General features: G+C 41.1%; 1 protein-coding gene across 1 annotated transcript in view; it reads right to left on the bottom strand.

Annotated features, from left to right (window-relative positions):
* Positions 1 to 847: 847 nt before the first annotated feature.
* Positions 848 to 20,570, bottom strand: part of cckbra (cholecystokinin B receptor a) — a 43,806-nt gene continuing 24,083 nt past the window's right edge. Inside the window, exons 3-5 of the mRNA XM_063010482.1 lie at positions 15,920 to 16,181; positions 8,486 to 8,613; positions 848 to 1,380 (exon numbers count right to left, since the gene is read on the bottom strand). Of these exons, the coding sequence (XP_062866552.1) occupies positions 848 to 1,380; positions 8,486 to 8,613; positions 15,920 to 16,181 (923 nt within the window). The remainder of the gene's footprint in view (positions 1,381 to 8,485; positions 8,614 to 15,919; positions 16,182 to 20,570) is intronic.

Below are 20,570 nucleotides of genomic sequence, written 5' to 3'. Positions count from 1 at the left end.
ATGTGATATTTGTAGCCATAACAACAGCCACTTTTCTAATAAGGCTTCTCACTTCTCACTGCTGTACACTGATGTTAATGAGTAAATCCTCAATCAATGTTCCAGATCATTCAGTTCAGAGTTGTTCAGTAGAGTTGAGGTCAGGGCTCTGTGCAGGACACCGGAGTTTCTTTGAACTGAGCTTTTCTTCATGTCTTTATAGAGCTCGCTTTGTGCACAGGGGCACAGTCATACTGTATAGGAAAGGGCCTTCCCTAAATTGTTGCTGCAAAGTTGAAAGGTTAGAATTTCCTTATACAGTATATTATATATAATTTAATGATTACACCTCTTAGTAATTGCCGAGGTTGAAACTCATACATACAGAAATGAAAAGCGGTGTCCCAATACTTTTGTCCTTATATGAGGGTTCTTCAAAAAGTTTCCGCACTTTTAAAACTCTTTATTAAGAAATTCAAAAACAAATTGCATCACTTTTCTATACAGTCACCCTCCGGAGCATTTTTCCCAGAGTTGAACAGACATTTTAATGCCATCAGCAAGCTCGTAGCCACTGATGCTCCGCTGCTTTCACATCATCATCACATGAAAATCTTCTTCCCCTTAAAGCTTCTTTGAGCGTCCAAAAAGGTGGAAATCAGATGGCTCTAAATCCGGACTATAATCGTCTCTCAGTCTTTCAGGCATGACCAATTACTACTCCTCCCACCCTCACTCCAACCAAAATAAAAAAGTGCGGAAACTTTTTGAAGATCCCTTGTAGTGTATACTGTATCTGCAGCTATTGACCACAACGCTAAAACCGTAGACCATTAAAATAAAACACGTAACATCTCATAAGCAGAAGTTAACACTGCCCTACCGTGCTAACAGTGGTGTAGCTAAATTTGGACATAGACGCAGCCGTAGCTCCGGTGAGCTCGTCGTCACCCTCCCTCCTCCTACGCTTGCGGCACGGAACGACGCAACAAGTGAAGGTGGCCAGCAGCGCCTTACGAAAGCGCTTATTCATGAAGCAGTAGATGATGGGGTTGACGCAAGCCGATGTGTACGACAGCAGCTGGATGAAGGAGATGGGCGCTCCGGAGAGAGCCTGCTGGGCCGATTTCTGGTCGAACGCCTTCCATGTGTTGGCGGAATACAGTGGCATCCAGCAGATGAAGAACATGGCGACGATGATGATCAGCATGCGGATCACGCGCTTCTTGGCCTGGAGCTTGGCGCTGGAGGTGTTGCTGCGAGGCTGGTCCGACTCTGAGGAGGCTGAGGCGCTGACAGTGGACAGCTCCATGGCGGAGGTCTTCTTCTGGACCTGGATGTAGCAGCCATCGTTGTCATCTTGGCCATGTGATGCAGTGCCGTTCAGACCGTTCTTCACCGCTGAGAAGTGAAAAGTGCACAATTATAGGCAGAACCACAGGAAAACTAGAATTTAATAACGATATTACGCGATACCAGAGTGTTTTCATGACATTTGACCAACTTGCTTAACGTAAACATTCATTCATTCATTTTCTTATCTGCTTATCCAATTAGAGTCAAGGCGGGGGGGTGTCTGCCGTGCGATGGACTGGCGCCCCACCCAGGGTGTTACTGTGTGCCTTGCACCCATTGAAAAGCTGGTATAGGCTCCAGCAACCCCCCTCCCCCTGATTGGATAACATTTACATTTTCAGTATTTAGCAGACACTTTTATCCAAAGCAACCTACACGAAGAGCTCAACACGATGAGCAATTGAGGGTTAAGGGCCTTGCTCAGGGACCCAACAGTGGCAACTTGGTGGTGGCGGGGCTTGAACCGTCAACCTTCTCTTTACTAGTCCAGTACCTTAACCACTGTGCTATCACTGCCCTGATACACGGTTAAGAAAGTGAGTGAAGTGAGTGTGTGTAATTTATAGACTCAAACACTGAACCAGCAGACAGGCGTCTACACACTGATGCAGTTAAGATGATCCGTTCATTTTTACCGCTCGCTCACAGCTGGTTAGCGAAAGAAAACACCTGTCTCATTAATTTGCTATTAACGTGAGAGCAGATGTTCCTAATGGGGTTTAAATCTGGACCTTAACCAGACCGACATCAGATTGATGAAACGTATCTACAGCAGCTTCTTCGTTGACATGCAGCGTTATCATGCAGGTAAAATGACTTCTAATTGGCCATTTCCTGGAAATAATTCCTCTTCTCTCCTCTTTGTGTGAAATGTAACAATCTGTGGCAGTGGCGGCCTTATTACAGCGTGTCAGCTCACTGGTTCTCTGGACTAAAAATGGCTTCCACACAATGATGTTCCTTCCTCTATAATTTATAGTATTTTACAGTGACTTTCTCCTGCTCTGGAAGACACGTCTCTGGAGGACAAGTCTCTGGAGGACAAGTCTCTGGAGGACAAGTCTCTGGAGGACAAGTCTCTGGAGAACATGTCTCTGGAGGACACTTCTCTGGAGAACATGTCTCTGGAGGACATGTCTCTGGAGGACACTTCTCTGGAGAACATGTCTCTGGAGGACACGCCTCTGGAAGACACATTTACATTTTTGGCATTTAGTAGACGCCTTCATCCAAAGCGACTTACACAATGAGCAGAACACGATGAGCAATTGAGGGTTAAGGGCCTTGCTCAGGGACCCAACAGTGGCAACTTGGTGGTGGCGGGGCTTGAACCGACAACCTTCTGTTTATTAGTCCAGTACCTTAACCACTAGGCTACAACTGCCCTTTAGGAACTACGTCTCTAGGAAGACATGTCTCCGGAGAATACATCTCTGAAGGACATGTCTCTGGAGTAGAAGTCTCTGGAGGACACAACTCTGGAAGACACGTCTCTGGAGGTCACAGAGCAGGTATTATTTGTGTTGTGCTGGTATGAGTGGATCAGACACAGCAGCGCTGATGGAGTTTTTAAATACCGTGTCCACTCACTGTCCACTCTATTAGACACTCCTACCTAGTTGGTCCACCTTGTAGATGAAAAGTCAGAGACGATCGCTCATCTATTGCTGCTGTTTGAGTCTGTCATATTCTAGACCTTCATCAGTGGTCACAGGACGCTGCCCACGGGGAGCTGTTGGCTGGATATTTTTGGTTAGTGGACTATACACAGTCCAGCAGGGACAGTAAGGCGTTTCAAAACTCAATCAGCGCTGCTGTGTCTGATCCACTCATACAAGCACAACACACACTAACACACCACCACCATGTCAGTGTCACTGCAGTGCTGAGAATGATCCAACACCTAAGTAATAGCTACTCTGTGGTGGTTCTGTGGGGGTCCTGACCATTACAGAACAGGGTGAAAGCAGGTTAAAAAGGTATGTAGAGAAACAGGTGGACTACAGTCAGTAATTGTAGAACTACAAAGTGCTTCTATATGGTAAGTGGAGCTGATAACATGGACAGTGAGTGTAGAAACAAGAAGGTGGTTTTAATGTTATGGCTAATTGGTGTATATAAAAAAAGATAATGTATGAAATATCTGGAGATATTTAATTCTTTCTATAGGAGAATAATTCACAACAAAACCAAGTGAATGTCAAAGTCGATTATAAAGCTGTGTGGAGAGCTAAAGTAAAAGGCCCTCAAGAGATCATAGGATCATATCTAATGTAAAACATATATACAATGTTCTTAACTTTGTATTTGTCTTTAAAAACAAACATTAATAATGTTAGTCTTACATTGAAATGCTAATATTTCATCAAACATGCATTAGCTTAAACAAATTTACTATATATCTGTGCTCTTATGCTTTGAGTATTTCACCACATGACAACCTCATCTATTAAACATTTTCTCCTTTCACAATGCTTTTATTACACTAATCTAAACTGATGTTTGAAAGACATGTCACACAGGGCTATGCAGTTATAAGCACTAAAACATCCCCCATTACCTCCACATGTATTGTATTACAGTATTACAAACACACAGAGCCGTGCAGCGGAGGAGTTCACAGCAGCATTACAGTGTATTACAGCAGAGCGATTTATTACAGCAGGGAAACATTCAACGATCCAACGCTCTTGAAGCTCTTTATGTGGGACAAGAGTTAACAAGTAACTGAAACACCAGGAGAGATCAGAGCTCGTCAAAATGCATCTGTACACGAGTACAAAATCACTCATTTAACAAACATTTAAACAATTAGCCTGTATAAAAGTATTTAGTGGTTGTGAATGGCCATCCAAGCCAGTTACAGCTGAACTGATTATTTGTTTATTAGGATTTTAACGTTATATTTTACACGCTTTGGTTACATTCATGACAAACGGTTACACAAGATTCATCAGTTCACAAGTTAATGTCAAACACACTCATAGACAATTTTGTATCTCCCGTTCACCTTACTTGAATGTCTTTGGACTGTGGGAGGAAACCGGAGCTCCCGGAGGAAACCCACACAGACACGGGGAGAACATGCAAACTCCACACAGCAAGGACCCGGACCACCCCACCTGGGGATCGAACTTCTTGCTGTGAGGCAACATTGATACCCACTGAGACACTGTGCCGCCCAAACTAATTATTTAACATTATTAATGATAGTGCTTCATTACAGGAAGTTTAAACCTTTAAAGTCATCACTATAATTATTCCTAGGCTGTGATATGCTTTGTCAAATACAGTATGTGTCTTAGATCGGCTCAAAACTGTTGTTGAAAAGCCTAGAGCTTTTATAAACAAAAAAAAATTATTATTATTATTATTATTATTATTAGTAGTAGTATTACTAGTATTATTAGTATTATTATTGTATGTGTAAGCTCCATTGGATTGCTCCTCAATTTCGTTGTACACTGTGCAATTACAATAAAGGCATTTTAAATCTTAAATAATCTTAAATCTTATCTCATTGTTTAGAAAAGCTGTACAAGGGTTTTGGATGTCCAACAGACAAAAGACTGGGAGTAAAGATACAGTAATAAAAACACACTAAAGCAAAAGTAAAGAATTAATATTGCATAAAGCCAGGTCTTGCATAAAGCCAGACTATGCTGTGGTGGAACTCAGAGTCCTGATTCTAACCCCACTGAAGGTCTTTGGGATGAATTGGAACACAGATTGTGATCCAGATCTTTTCTTCCAACATCAGTGTATTCCTGGTAGTGCTTAGGTTCAGACATAAGTCTCTACTCTTAATACTTATGTGAGAAATTTCTTACTAGTTGCTAATAAGTCGTAGCCTAGTGGTTAAGGCACAGGACTACTAATCCAAAGGGTGCTGGTTCAAGCCCCACCACTGCTAGGTTGCTGCTGTTGGGCCCTTGAGCAAGGCCCTTAACCCTCAATTGCTCAGACTGTATACTGTAACTGTAATGTAAGTCGCTTTGGATAAAGGCGTCTGCTAAATGCAGAAAATGTAAATGTAAAATGATAACTTCTCTGAAACAAGCATTAGCAATTTTGTTAAATGGAAGCAAAATGTCTGCAAAGGATATAAATTGTTTAGGAGACTTACCTGAGGACAGCAGCGGCCGATTATTGGCCTTCTGAGTATCTGTAAAAACAAGAGCAGAGTGGATTTTTAAAAGTGTCACAGGGTGAGATTTATCTTATAATAAGGTAGGTGAGAACAGTCTTACTTAGGTGTGACTAAAATCAGTTTGTATTTTTTACCCCAGCTAATTGAAATGTTAGTAAGTTGTGCACAACATACTAACTGAATGGTATGTCCAATTAATGCACTAGCAATATTATAATACACAGTGTAGCCAGGAAATCACTGGCACACTGTGTAAACAATTATGTGGAGAGTAGGTAGCACTGTCGCCTCACATTAAGAAGGTCCTGGGTTCAATTCCCTAGCCCGGCGGTCTATTCTGTGTGGAGTTTGCATGTTCTCCCCGTGTCTGTGTGGGTTTTCTATGGATGCTCCAGCTTCCTCCCACAGTCCAAAGACGTGCAGTCAGGTTAATTGGAGCTACTAAAAATGCCCTAAGTGCGAGTGTGTGTAAGAATGAATGTGTGTTTGTGCCCTGTGATGGACTGGCGACCTACCTGGGGTTTTTTAAGCTTTTCGCCCAATGAATCAGACCCACAGTGACCATGACCAGGAGCAATAATAAAACACAAATTAAATAACTGAATTAATAAATTACTTGCTTAATTGATTTATTAATTAATTGTATAAATGTATTCTGTGGTGCGTAATTTTGAGAGTAATGAATCAAGCTTTAACATCTGGAAGTCTGTCAGATCAGGACTCTAGAGTGCGACCTAATTTCTCAGTGGTGCGACTAAAAAAAATCTGAGCCGTTCGAGGGAAAAAAGTGTCCGCGACTCTGACATCTCACACATTATTTACATTTTACGCATTTAGCAGACGCTTTTATCCAAAGCGACTTACACAGTGAGCGGAACACAATGAGCAATTGAGGGTTAAGGGCCTTGCTCAGGGACCCAACAGTGGCAACTTGGTGGTGGCGGGGCTTGAACCGGCAACCTTCTGTTTACTAGTCCAGTACCTTAACCACTGAGCTATCACTGGCCCACACAAGTACTGGCCAGTACTGTGACATTATGCCCATATCGTGGTCTAAACCAGGGGTTTTCAACCTTTTTGGACATGCGCCCCGCTCCGTGTGCCGACCGCGGCCTTGCGCGCACACACATACGTATTACTTAATGTAGATAATACATCCCGATCCCATGTGAGCCGATACTATGAACACGATATAAACTCGTGGTTCACTTTAGTAAATCGTGAGCGGTTCTTGCTTTTGGTGTAGATGAGAGCAGAAAACGTTACAGAGCCAAGCAGAGGCAAAAGTTCATAAATTACTAAGTTGGTTAGTTCAGGATCATCTGCTCTGACTGACTAAACATTAAGCTCCACAGGCAGAACGAGTCTGAGTCGGTTACCTCTCTGTGGTAATACTCAGTGTAATTAAGCCTCAGCTTTATACGGTAAGCGAGTCACACACAATGTTCCAGTAACTGGTGTTTATTTAAAACCGCAACATTCATTATAACAGTAAAAAAGATAACTGTGAAAAGAAACTTACGATTCTCATCTTATGAATCGACTCATGACTCACTTATAGCGACACTGTGAACAGAGCATCTCCGACACCTCTCTAAAGACACACACACGTACTACAACAGCACTCATTGTTTAGTCACCGATTTATCTTCACAGTTAGCCGTATTTTTAATCTGGATAACATTAAACGTGCGTTTGTGCGTGGTCAGCAAGACTAATCAAATATGTCTCCTGTGGATGAAAAATTAATTGCTTTAGTTTTAAAAGTAAAAAAAAAAAATCTCATAATGCCACGCCCCCTGGACAGGCACTCGCGCTCCCCCAGACAGGTATTGGCGCCCCCCCCCCCCTTCTTGTTTGTTTGTTTGTTTGTTTGTTAAGATTTTAACGTCATGTTTTTTACACTTTGGCTACATTCATCACAAGAACAATAGTTATTCATTACACAAGGTTCATCATTTCACACAAGTTTATTTCAAACAGTCATGGACATTTTTGTATCTCCAATTCCAATAAAAATTCAATTAAATGAATTGATGTGGTTGAAAATTTGGGTGCACCTAACTTTTGTGCTGGTGCACTTAAGAAAAAAAGTTAGGCGCACCAGTGCAACCAGTGCAAAAAGTTAGTCTAGAGCCCTGCAGATACATCTGGGTTTGGTAGATGCCAGCTTGCCTGTCCTGCACAGAGCCCTAATCTTAACCACAAATAAACAATCTGGGATAAACTGAAAACCATCTGTGAGACAGAACTTACTGCTAAACTTAAGTGCTCTGCTTCATTAAAGCTCTTGTGGCTTTATGGAGGTGAATCCCTGCTGTCATGTTCTGAATTCTCATGAAAAGACTTGTGGATTGCAGATGTGAGGATGAATTGGGGGTTGTTCATTAAACAAACTTCACTTTGAATCAAAATTATTTAATGATCTTAAAGCCTTTAGTGTGGCAAATATGCAATACCAAAAGAAATCAGAAACATGGAAATGTCTTTCACAACGTATTATGTTAATGTCCTATGAAATGGAAGTAAATCCCTGCGGTCATTTTCTGAAATGTAATAATGTAACGCCTCCCTAAAGTAAGAGCTGTTGCAGTAAAGCGGACTATCCAAATCCAGTTGTTTTGTATTCAGTGTTCAAGTGTTGGAATTTGAAAATGCACATCCATACAGTGTGTTCATGTATAATATATACATTAAGGACAAGATGAAATATTAACCTATTACCGGCAACACAATCTGCTTATAGATTTATCAGTTAATTGAAAATACAATTACCAGCTGAGTCAATTACTGAAATAATGATTAGGTGAAACCCTGAAGGGCTGAGGGATGAGAATTTCTCTTTATGGCACTGACAGTCAGACATTTTTCTTAGAAACAAGTCTGTTGATGATACAGTAAGAAGCACTTTTAGTCGATAAAAACAACGAGTTGGGCCTTTGGGATTACTGGTATTGATGTGCGAGGTTCCTCATAGAGAACATTCGTTCTGAATCTTACCTCGACTGTCTTTTTTCTGCTCCAGTTTGAACTCAATTCCTCTGTACAGCTCTCTGGTGATAAGACCATAGGCAATAGTCATTACCACGCCGGGAATGAAGAACAGTATAAACAGCAGCAGGACGTACCTGAAATCCGAACAGAAAGACTGACTGAGGAGTGATTAATGAACCAAATGAAAAGGGTTTAATCAATACAGACTGAAAAAGAAGAAGAAGAAGAAGAATTATTATTCCGGAGCGGATGAGTCTCACTGAAGCAATTACTGGATTCAGAACATGACGTGTGTCAAGTTGATGTAAGCGCTTGCTGATTATTAAGGATTTTAAAAAGATATCGAATTACTGTAACCCTCCGCCTCCAAAACTGATTTGCACAGATAAACTAATGCAATTTGAGCTTTAGAACAAAAGGAAGCATTGCAAAACAAGTCAATGCAACACTGCAATAAACTAGCCATGCCAATACATGACTCTTAAAAGTGTTTTTCAGACAGGATTTTGTTCGACATTTTATTTATTTATTTATTAGGATTTCAACGTCATGTTTTACAAACTTTGGTTATAATTATGACAGGACAGGTAGTCGTTTGTTACACAAGATTCATCAGTTCAAGTTTTTAATATCAAACACAGACATGGACAATTTAGTGTCTCCAATACACTTCACTGGTGAGAACATGCACACAGAAAGGACCTGGACCGCTCCACCTGGGAACTGAACACAGGACCTTCTTGCTGTGAGGCGACAGTGCTACCCACCGAGCCATGACATAGTGAGAATGTTTGTAATGTTACCTGATTACAGATCATATATTTCAATATTTATTAGGATTTTAAACTGATGTTTTACACTTTTGTTATATTCATGACTGGACAGGTAGTTAATCATAACACGATAACAAGATTCATAAGTTTAAGTCTTTAATGTCAAACACAGTCATGGACAATTTTGTATCTCCAATTCACCTCATCTGCACGTCTTTGGACTGTGGGAGGAAACCGGAGCTCACAAAGGAAAACCCACACAGACTCGGGGAGAACATGCAAACTCCACACAGAAAGGACCCGGACCACTCCATCTGGGGATCGAAGCAAGGACCTTCTTGCTATGAGGTGACAGTGCTATCAAGCCACTGTGCCAACGTGCCACCTATTTCAAATCATTAAACATTAAACTTGATAAAATAAATAAAAACAAAAACAAAGATTTGCAAAGGTGCTGAAAGATTCTACACAGCCTCTGTGCCCTACCCACTCCAATAAAAAAATAATAACAAAAAATAATAATTACAAATAATAATAATAAAGAAGCAAGTAAAAAAAGTTGTTTATATGAAGTTCCACAGCAAAATGAGTAGTTTTGTTTTACTATTAAAAAGTATACTTACTTTTTAAGGTAAAGCTACTATTTTGTGGCATTTAGTCAACTCTTCCAAAGCGACATACAATTATGACTAAATGCAATACATGCAAGCAATTGTGTATAAAAGCCTTGCCCAGGGACCCAACAGTGGCAAATGCCACTAGTCCAGTATGTAACCACTAGCCTTAAGGAGAATGCCCACCCTGTCTTTTCTATCTCAGACATGATTGTGTCTGGATCTTCATTGGGGTGGGAATATTCGACTGCTGCTCCATCCAAGCACCCGGGTGGTATTTGGTTTTTCTTTTAACTGGGTTGAAAATAAAATATATTAGTAACTGAGTGGGTGAAGCTTTGGATTACCAATCTGATGGCTGTTCAGATCTTTTTACCCCTGAGTAAAGATTTTACAGCACATATCTGAGTGTTTTCACTAGAGTAAATAAGGTGAAAAGATCTAGACATTACAGTGAAACTGAATTGTTAAAGCTATGTAATCAGACAAGAGCCCATCACTCCAACTGTGTTTAGTGATCACAAATGACGACAAGACAGACTCCCTAGGTAAATGGCTGGCCGGTTCATGCCATATTCCTAAGATTCGGAGAGATTCTTCTACTTATTCTTCCTATTTTTAAATGATATAAAACTAAAATCTAAACATATTGTTAATTATCCTAATTTATATTTACAAATGTAAATTGTAAATATACATTTGTATTTCTTTAATATAACTGAGTTCAGCCTTCATCAATTTAGCATTTGCTCTGAGGCCAATACCTGACAGTCAGAAACTCCAAAAGCTAAAGCCTCCAAAAATAAGACACTGAGTGAAGATGAGTCTGGTAAAATGAGCATGTACACAAAGCAGAAGCAATATGGGTCCAATATCTGAAGCACGCTGTTCTTCAGATGACTTTAAATGAAATATATGTGGTGACCTAAAATGTGGCACCTTAACTCAGAATGCAACCTGGTCACACAAAGTTATTTTATTTCCTCTGTGAATGAAACAGCAAGGGCAAAAAAAGTGTATCATCAAAACATCACTGATTTCGGTGAAGAAAAATGTCATCAATCCTCCTCTTGACCCTGAGAAAATTGATCTGCTTTCTTTGAACATTAAGCTCAGGTTGAATAAAAGTGGCTTTGGGTTCACATGTGTGAGAAATAGGTTCCTCAGAGAAGGCAATCGCTTGTAGATGGAAAGTTTGATGAGCCTAATGAAGACACTGTATGGCTATAATTTCCACAAATCACAAAACTACCATGATGTTAAAAAAACCTACTGATTTTATAAAAAAAGTGGTCTGCACTGAGTCTGAAAATCAACTTTATTCATTAGAAAGTCAATTCAATTAAATGGTGCTTTATTAGCATGACAAATATTTAGACCTGTATTGCCAAAAAAAACTTGAGGCAGTCATGATGAACATGGCAAAAAAATTAATCAGGATATATTCGACACAGAACAGTGGTACCATGGACAGTGGAGCCTTTACATGTACATAAAGATGTATATAAAGATGTTCTTGAGATCAAAGATGGATGAAAAAAACACGTACATTTTTTAATGTTATTTATGCATTCCCCCCCTTTTTCTCCCTTTTTAGAGCGTCCAATTGCCCCATTGCGTCATACTTCCACCAATGCTGATCTTTGCTCTGATTGAGGAGAACGAAGCTAACCCACGCCCCCTCCGACACGTGGGCAGCATGCCGTATGCATTTTATCACCTACACTTTGGCGAGTGCAGTGCAGCTCAGCGTTGTGTACGGAGAGACACACCCTGAGAGCACTCTTTTCTCATCTCTGTGCAGGCACCATCAATCAGCCAGCAGAGGTCGTAATTGCACCAGTCATGATAGAGAGAGACCCCATCCGGCTTAGTCCCGCCCATATCTGAACAACAGGCCAATCGTTGGTCATGTGGCCGCTCAGCCTTAGCTGGCAGGCAGAGCTGAGATTCAATACGGTTTATTCGAGATTTTTACCGCTGCGCCACCTGAACGGCTTTCAAAAAGAGTTTTAACAGTAACAGTTACATTTAAAGAACCGTTACTTTAAATTTAGGTAACAGTTTTACCTGTAAATAATTAATATAGACTTACTGTAAAATTTAATTGCTTTATCACTTAAAGATCAAGCTTGATTGATACAAATTAAGTGAAAAATGTACTGTAATGTTCAACACTTTAGTTAATGGATCTAAATAGTTAATGGGACATTTAATAGTAAATATTACAGTCTTCACAGTCAGTAAATCTTAACTCAAGTGAAACACATGGACGATTGGTGTTCCATCTCTACAATGGAGTTTCTTTTTAAATTCAATGCCAGGTTGTTCAATGCCTACCTACATTTAGTTTTCCTTAAATATGTCACCTGGCCATATGTTCTGAAAACGTGTCCTATCTGCATAATACTCAAGACACCAAGTCCACACAGAAATCATCAGCGTAATGTATGTAGCGCGGCGGTCTGCATGTTAAACGCTCAAACTGAGTCGGTGTTACTTTATTACATTATGATATTTAAATGACAGCGGAGGAGTTTTGCATTAATGTTATCTCGGCTGGTCCCATCTTTCATCTTGCTGATGCCTTTGTGCATTTATTTGATCTCAAAGACACTTGTCATCCTGGTGCGCATGTTCCATTTAAATTCATCAAGAGTGAGCAAGCTATCAAAGCAAATCTCAAAAAAAGCCTCAGGAAATGACTAAGCATTGGGAGATGATTCTGGAAGCTTCTTTTGTTTTATTTTAGTCCTGTTCAATGTGATCAGAAGCATTTTTTTTATTATTTAATGGTGGTGGTTTTAATATACAATGGGCAGAGATGGCCAGTTCCAGGTTTAATGTGGGTGTTTATTGTCTTACATACTATATCAAAACATCTGTCTCTCTATATATTACTGATATAAAAATACAAATCAGTCCTGCGTCACAACTGTTTGATAGGAATAACGTCAGTCCATCAAAGAAACGTGATTTAGCATTACAAGCTCACCAGACCTTTGATGCTTTTGCTTTCTCTGTGCTATTATGGCTAAAAAGGTTGGGAAGAATGGATTTTACCGGGCAGTGGTGCGTCACTGGCTAAAGTACTAGACTATGGATCAGAATGGTGAAGGTTTACGCCCTGCAACATCTAAGCTGCTATACTGTTGAGCTCAGTTGCTTGGATTGTATCCAGTATTAGTTGTTCATCGCCTTGGTGTTTACCAAATTCTTTAAATGTAAATGTCAAAGATATTTACAAAATCTTGTTAGTTAATTAAGGGTTCAAGACAATGAATAATTAATATATTTTTGATTTACTGCATTTTACAAAATGTTCCAACTTTTCTTGAAATTGATTCGCATTGTTAAATATATTAAAACAAATCAGCAATGTTACATAAAGCATTAAATATTACTTCTGTGTTTTTATTTAACTGCCTGTGAAAAGACTAAAAACTGAAGGCAGGCGCCCAGGTGGCGCAGCGGGATTTTCCGCTTGCACACCAGCACCGAGATTCTAAACTCCTCGGTTCGAAACTCGGTGTTACCACCAGTTGGCTGGGTGCTATCTGGCAGGCATAATTGGCAGTGCCTGCAGCATATACTATTTGGCCACCGTATCTGCAGGGTGGGGGCCGGACTATGTGTGGGTGGGTCTTCATACGCTGTGTAAGGACCCAGATTGGCGGAAGAGACGCCTGTGCAGAATGCAGGGCGAGAAGAGGAGGGCTGTACACGTGTCGGAAGAGGCATGTACAGCGACATGCTCTCCTTGGATGCAATCTGGTATCTCTACTGATATCTTACTTTGTAGTTCTACAATTACTGGCTGTAGTCCATCTGTTTCTCTGCATACTTTTTGTAGCCTGCTTTCACCCTGTTCTTCAATGGTCAGGACTCCCACAGGACCACCACAGAGCAGGTATTATTTAGGTGGTGGATCATTCTTAGCACTGCAGTGACACTGACATGGTGGTGGTGTGTTAGTGTGTGTTGTGCTGGTATGAGTGGATCAGACACAGCAGCGCTGCTGGAGTTTTTAATTACAGTGTCCACTCACTGTTTACTTTACTAGACACTCCTACCTAGTTGGTCCACCTTGTAGATGTAAAGTCAGAGACGATCACTCATCTATTCCTGCTGTTTGAGTTGGTCAGTGGTCACAGGACGCTGCCCACAGGGCGCTATTGGCTGGATATATTTTTGGTTGGTGGACTATTCTCAGTCCAGCAGTGACAGTGAGGTGTTTAAAAATTCCAGCAGCACTGCTGCATCTTATCCACTCATACCAGGACAACACATACTAACACACCACCACCATGTCAGTGTCACTGCAGTGCTGAGAATGATCCACCACCCAAATAATACCTGCTCTGTGGTGGTCCTGACCATTGAAGAACAGCTGAAAGGGGGCTAGCAAAGTATGTACAGAAACAGATGTACTACAGTCTGTAATTGTAGAACTACAAAGTGCTTCTATATGGTAAGTGGAGCTGATAAAATGGACAGTGAGTGTAGAAACCAGGAGGTGGTTTTAATGTTATGGTTGATCAGTGTATTTAGATTGACATTGAGTCAATAGTTCATAAAATAAAACAAAAATGATCATCTTACATCTCACCCTAAAACAGTCATTTTTCAACAGTCTCCTGTACTTTTGTCATTTTAATACACGTCCTTTCTTACTGCCCGACCCTCTGGATAGAAATAAATCAAAATGACAGTTATTAATATAACCTTAAAAAAGACTTCTTAGGCTTTCTAATTAAATCCTGACTATTTCTTTAAAATCTTCATGTAGCATAATGTATTTTATTTCAAAAGTGCAGTGATGTTAGCTGTTTAACAGCCGTCATTATTAAAGACAGCAGTATGACTATCAAGAGGTGTAAAAGGTCATTTGAAATTATTAAACTGGGAGAAGAAAAGGGAAAAATGAATAAATTAAAAGATAAATTAAAATCAAAACGATCAGCCATAACATTAAAACCACCTCCTTGTTTCTACACTCACTGTCCATTTTATCAGCTCCACTTACTATATAGAAGCACTTTGTAGTTCTACAATTACTGACTGTAGTCCATCTGTTTCTCTACATACTTTTTTTTAGACTGTTTTCTCTCTGTTCTTCCCACAGGGCCACCACAGAGCAGATATTATTTAGGTGGTGGATGATTCTCAGCACTGCAGTGACACTGACATGGTGGTGGTGTGTTAGTGTGTGTTGTGCTGGTATGAGTGGACCAGACACAGCAGCGCTGCTGGAGTTTTTAAATACTGTGTCCACTCACTGTCCACTCTATTAGACACTCCTACCTAGTTGGTCCACCTTGTAGATGTAAAGTCAGAGACGATCGCTCATCTATTGCTGCTGTTTGAGTTGGTCATCTTCTAGACCTTCATCAGTGGTCACAGGACGCTGCCCATGGGGTGCTGTTGGCTGGATATTTTTGATTGGTGGACTATTCTCAGTCCAGCAGTAACAGTGAGGTGTTTAAAAACTCTGGCAGAGCTGCTGCATCTGGTCCACTCATACCAGCACAACACACACTAACACACCACCACCATGTCAGTGTCACTGCAGTGCTGAGAATGATCCACCACCTAAATAATACCTGCTCTGTGGTGGTCCTGGGAGAGTCCTGACCATTGAAGAACAGCATGAAAGGGGGCTAACAAAGCATGCAGAGAAACAGATGGACTATAGTCAGTAATTGTAGAACTACAAAGTGCTTCTATATGGTAAGTGGAGCTATAAAATGGACAGTAAGTGTAGAAACAAGGAGGTGGTTGTAATGGCTGATCAGAGTATTACATTACAAACAAACAGATAAAAAAGATATGAAAATGGTAACACCTATTTCACTTTTTCATCTTCCAGAGATGGAGTCTGACAGGTCATTGACACCCTGACCAACCAGCAAAGGTCACATTTGCAACAGCAATGACAAACCCTGTTGACAATCCTCCTTCAGGCACAGCCAGTTGTGCCAGTTCAGTAGCACAGCTGAGAATCTCAGCGTTTGTGGGTTAACGATTTATAAAATTAAACAAACTGAACTCACCAGATCTGTTCCACTTGACTCATGGGCCAGTCCGGGCGGCACATGTGAGCGGTCGTGTTGCCCGGTTTTTTGAAGGGCACCAGCGTGCTGAACACAGGGTACGGTACCATGATGCTAACCGACACAACCCAGGTAGCGGTGATGACTTTGTAGGCATGGGAGCGTGTCTGCCATGCACGGGACTTCAGCGGATTGCAGATGGCGCTGTACCTCTCGATCGCTATGGCAACCAGACTGAAGGTGGAAATGCTGACGGAGATACCTGTGGAGAGTTGTGGGAGGAAGTAAGAGACATGTGATAAGTGGTCAAAAGTGATGGAATGGTAACTAAGCGACAAAGGCTTAGTGAAGGTAAATCTGCAGCTTTTCACTGATAAACTTTGAGAGGCCTGCAGGAATGAGGAGGATTACAAATAAACATTATTAAATCTGTATAGTCATACAGTCAGTCTAACTGATGTTGTTAGCGGGGGTGTGAAAAGTGGTTTACAAAGAATAATCTTATACATATAAAATACAACACCATATACAATATGCAATATAAATGTGGTTCCTGAATAATGTGATAAAATCCTGCAAAAATGCCTGCGAATAATAACTAACATGCTGGTCTGCCTCAGGCCCATGTTCATGAAAAATTTTGCATTCAATACTCTAAATAGCACCCTAAATTTAGTATATAAATGTGTGGGCATGTTACCTACTAGTGATCGACACCCTGTCCAGAGTGTCCTGAATATGTGCCTTGGAGAGACAAAAAGCACCACCACCTCCAATCAGATAAAGCTTTAAATACAAATAAATGAAAATAAAGGAATTGCCAATGTGGTATTTTACACAGTCGAGTCACATTATTATGAGCACCAGCTAATATCCAGAATAAACGCCATGTGCAGCACGGACAGCAGCTAGACAGGCTGGGAGTGACTCAGTAAAGTCCTAGTAGGTTGTCACAGGTATCTGGAGCCATGCTGACTGCAGTGCATCCCACAGCTGCTGGAGGGGGCGTGGGGGAGGATCCATAGAGCAAACACGACAATCAAGGTGGTCCCACAGATGCTCGATTTGGTTAAAGTCTGGGGAATTAGGGGGCCAAGGTAGTACCAACCAATGACGAACATTTCTTTTATATATATATATATATATATATATATATATATATATACAGGGGTTGGACAAAATAACTGAAACACCTGTCATTTTAGTGTGGGAGGTTTCATGGCTAAATTGGACCAGTCTGGTGGCCAATCTTCATTAATTGCACATTGCACCAGTAAGAGCAGAGTGTGAAGGTTCAATTAGCAGGGTAAGAGCACAGTTTTGCTCAAAATATTGCAATGCACACAACATTATGGGTGACATACCAGAGTTCAAAAGAGGACAAATTGTTGGTGCACGTCTTGCTGGCGCATCTGTGACCAAGACAGCAAGTCTTTGTGATGTATCAAGAGCCACGGTATCCAGGGTAATGTCAGCATACCACCAAGAAGGACAAACCACATCCAACAGGATTAACTGTGGACGCAAGAGGAAGCTGTCTGAAAGGGATGTTCGGGTGCTAACCCGGATTGTATCCAAAAAACATAAAACCACGGCTGCCCAAATCACGGCAGAATTAAATGTGCACCTCAACTCTCCTGTTTCCACCAGAACTGTCCGTCGGGAGCTCCACAGGGTCGATATACACGGCCGGGCTGCTATAGCCAAACCTTTGGTCACTCGTGCCAATGCCAAACGTCGGTTTCAATGGTGCAAGGAGCGCAAATCTTGGGCTGTGGACAATGTGAAACATGTATTGTTCTCTGATGAGTCCACCTTTACTGTTTTCCCCACATCCGGGAGAGTTACGGTGTGGAGAAGCCCCAAAGAAGCGTACCACCCAGACTGTTCCATGCCCAGAGTGAAGCATGGGGATGGATCAGTGATGGTTTGGGCTGCCATATCATGGCATTCCCTTGGCCCAATACTTGTGCTAGATGGGCGCGTCACTGCCAAGGACTACCGAACCATTCTGGAGGACCATGTGCATCCAATGGCGGTGCCGTGTATCAGGATGACAATGCACCAATACACACAGCAAGACTGGTGAAAGATTGGTTTGATGAACATGAAAGTGAAGTTGAACATCTCCCATGGCCTGCACAGTCACCAGATCTAAATATTATTGAGCCACTTTGGGGTGTTTTGGAGAAGCGAGTCAGGAAACGTTTTCCTCCACCAGCATCACGTAGTGACCTGGCCACTATCCTGCAAGAAGAATCGCTTAAAATCCCTCTGACCACTGTGCAGGACTTGTATATGTCATTTCCAAGACGAATTGACGCTGTATTGGCCGCAAAAGGAGGCCCTACACCATACTAATAAATTATTGTGGTCTAAAACCAGGTGTTTCAGTTATTTTGTCCAACCCCTGTATATATACTGTATATACTGTACTTTGTTTATGCATTTTCTCCCCTTTTTCTCCCTTTTAGCAAGTCCAATTGCATCATGCTTCCTCTCCACCAATGCCGATCCCCGCTCTGATCGAGGAGAATGAAGCTAACCCACGCCCCCTTCGACACGTGTCGCAGCCGTATGCATTGTTTGTCACCCACACTTTGACGAGTGTTGACAGCCTATCGCACACCTTACGTATATACCCACCAAGCCAGCTCACGAAATGTGACTTCCTTCATGAGCTACACACTGGCACCATCAAAAGTATGAAGTGGTCATAATAATGTGACTCGACTGTGTACATTGACCAGATATTATTTGAGTGGTGAGCTATTCTCAGCACTGTAATGACACAAACAAGGTAATAACATGGTAGTGTGTGTTGTTTAAGTATAAGTGTATCAGATGCAACATTGTTGCTGGGATTTTTAAGTGTACAGAGCAACAAATAGGCTTGGCAGTAAATGTATAACTACAAAAATCAACAATGTTGTAGGTATAACTTAAAGGTGTTTACACTCAAACCGTTTTAGCATCTACAATGGATTAGGACAGCTGAATCATGGTTTCTTTTGCATGTGTGAATCTGTTAGATGATTTTGGACCCCTCTAAACGACCCCAGAAACAAACCGAGACCTAAAAATCTCCTAAAAAGCCTCAGTTCAGTTCATTAGAAGATTGTTTTCTGTTCCGTTTGATTTGTGCATTATGAAAACAAAGCTTTACGTTTTGCTTCATGAATAGAACCTTGAGGTCTGCTGTTACCACCTACATTACTTAAACAAGAATTAAAAACAACCTGAGAAAAATAACTGTAAGTGAAATTGTGTGGTCTCAGAAAGAGATCATCTGGAAAGAGGACCATGTTACACCTCAAACTGTGCAACGAAAAGAAAATGAAAGAAAAAATACAGTAGAACAGCAGTGCTGCATAAAAGTGAAGAAAATGAGATAAAAGCACAAAGATACACATGAGAATATCAGACCAAGCTTAAATTGTACAACATGAAACGTGTCCTACTGGATCACACTGCCCATAATTTACTGTTAAATAACCGAGGTCTGAGTTCTTAATTAGTTGTGATGTGAACACAAAGATGTCTGAGATCTCATCAGTGCTGAAAAGGACCAGAACAAGAACTCAGTCCTCTTTAAAGTTCAATTACAATGCGAACACAAAGCACACTGAGCTCATCTGAACCAAGTTCCCTATAACAAAACTGAGTTTGGTTCATTTACAAAAAATAGTTGTGAAAACACCCCTAGATTTACAAAGCACTGCTGCTTTCAAAGGAAAAGCATCGTGTCTGATGTGAAGCATGGTGGAGGCTCAGTGATGTTCTATTTGGGGAAACTTGCAGATGGAAGGTGGCACAGTCAAAACTCTGACTCAAAACTTGGAGACAGCTGGAACAGTGCTAAAAAAAAGCTTAGGTCAAACTACCAACAGAAAAATGCACACTAGATTTCTTTTAAGTGAAATGGAATTAATACTTTTTGCCACATCTGGTTGCATGTTCAGTGCCGTGTACTTGGTGCTGGAACTGTCTATATTTGTCCATTGTTGTGGATGTGTATTTTATTATGCATCAATCAGCCATAACATTAAAACCACCTCCTTGTTTCTACACTCACTGTAAATTCAATGTTGATTTGTCTGAGTGGTCACTCCACAATATTTTAGCCTTAGAAATGCAACAATCACGGTTCGAAACTCGGCGTTGCCACCGGTCGGCTGGGTGCCGTCTGACGGGCATAATTGGCAGTGCCTGCAGCAGATACTAATTGTTCACCGTATCTACAGGGTGGGGGCCAAACTATGTGTGGGTGGGTGGGTCTTCATACGTTGTGTAAGGACCCTGATTGGCGGAAGAGACGCCTGTGCAGAATGCAGGGGCGAGAAGAGGAGGGCTGTACACGTGTCGGAAGAGGCGTGTACAGTGACGTGCTCTCCTTGGATGCAATCTGGTATCTCTCAGCAGCGGAAGACAAATTGAGTGAAAATGGGCAGAAAATGCATGAAAAAAGAAATACAACAATCAGCACGAAGAGAATCATTAATTAAGCTAAATGCAAAACCTCCTTACAAATAATCACATCATCACACAAGCATGTGCAGTACACTGCTCCAATGTCCCACAGTGGGCGGAATTTGTCATAAAGTTAGCGATAACAAGGCCTGTCCATTTAAAAGAAAGATATGATTGGTCA

This window comes from Trichomycterus rosablanca, chromosome 15 (genome assembly GCF_030014385.1).
Source record: "Trichomycterus rosablanca isolate fTriRos1 chromosome 15, fTriRos1.hap1, whole genome shotgun sequence".
In the NCBI taxonomy this organism is placed as follows: domain Eukaryota; kingdom Metazoa; phylum Chordata; class Actinopteri; order Siluriformes; family Trichomycteridae; genus Trichomycterus; species Trichomycterus rosablanca.
This window is presented reverse-complemented; position numbering and strand designations above follow the sequence as displayed.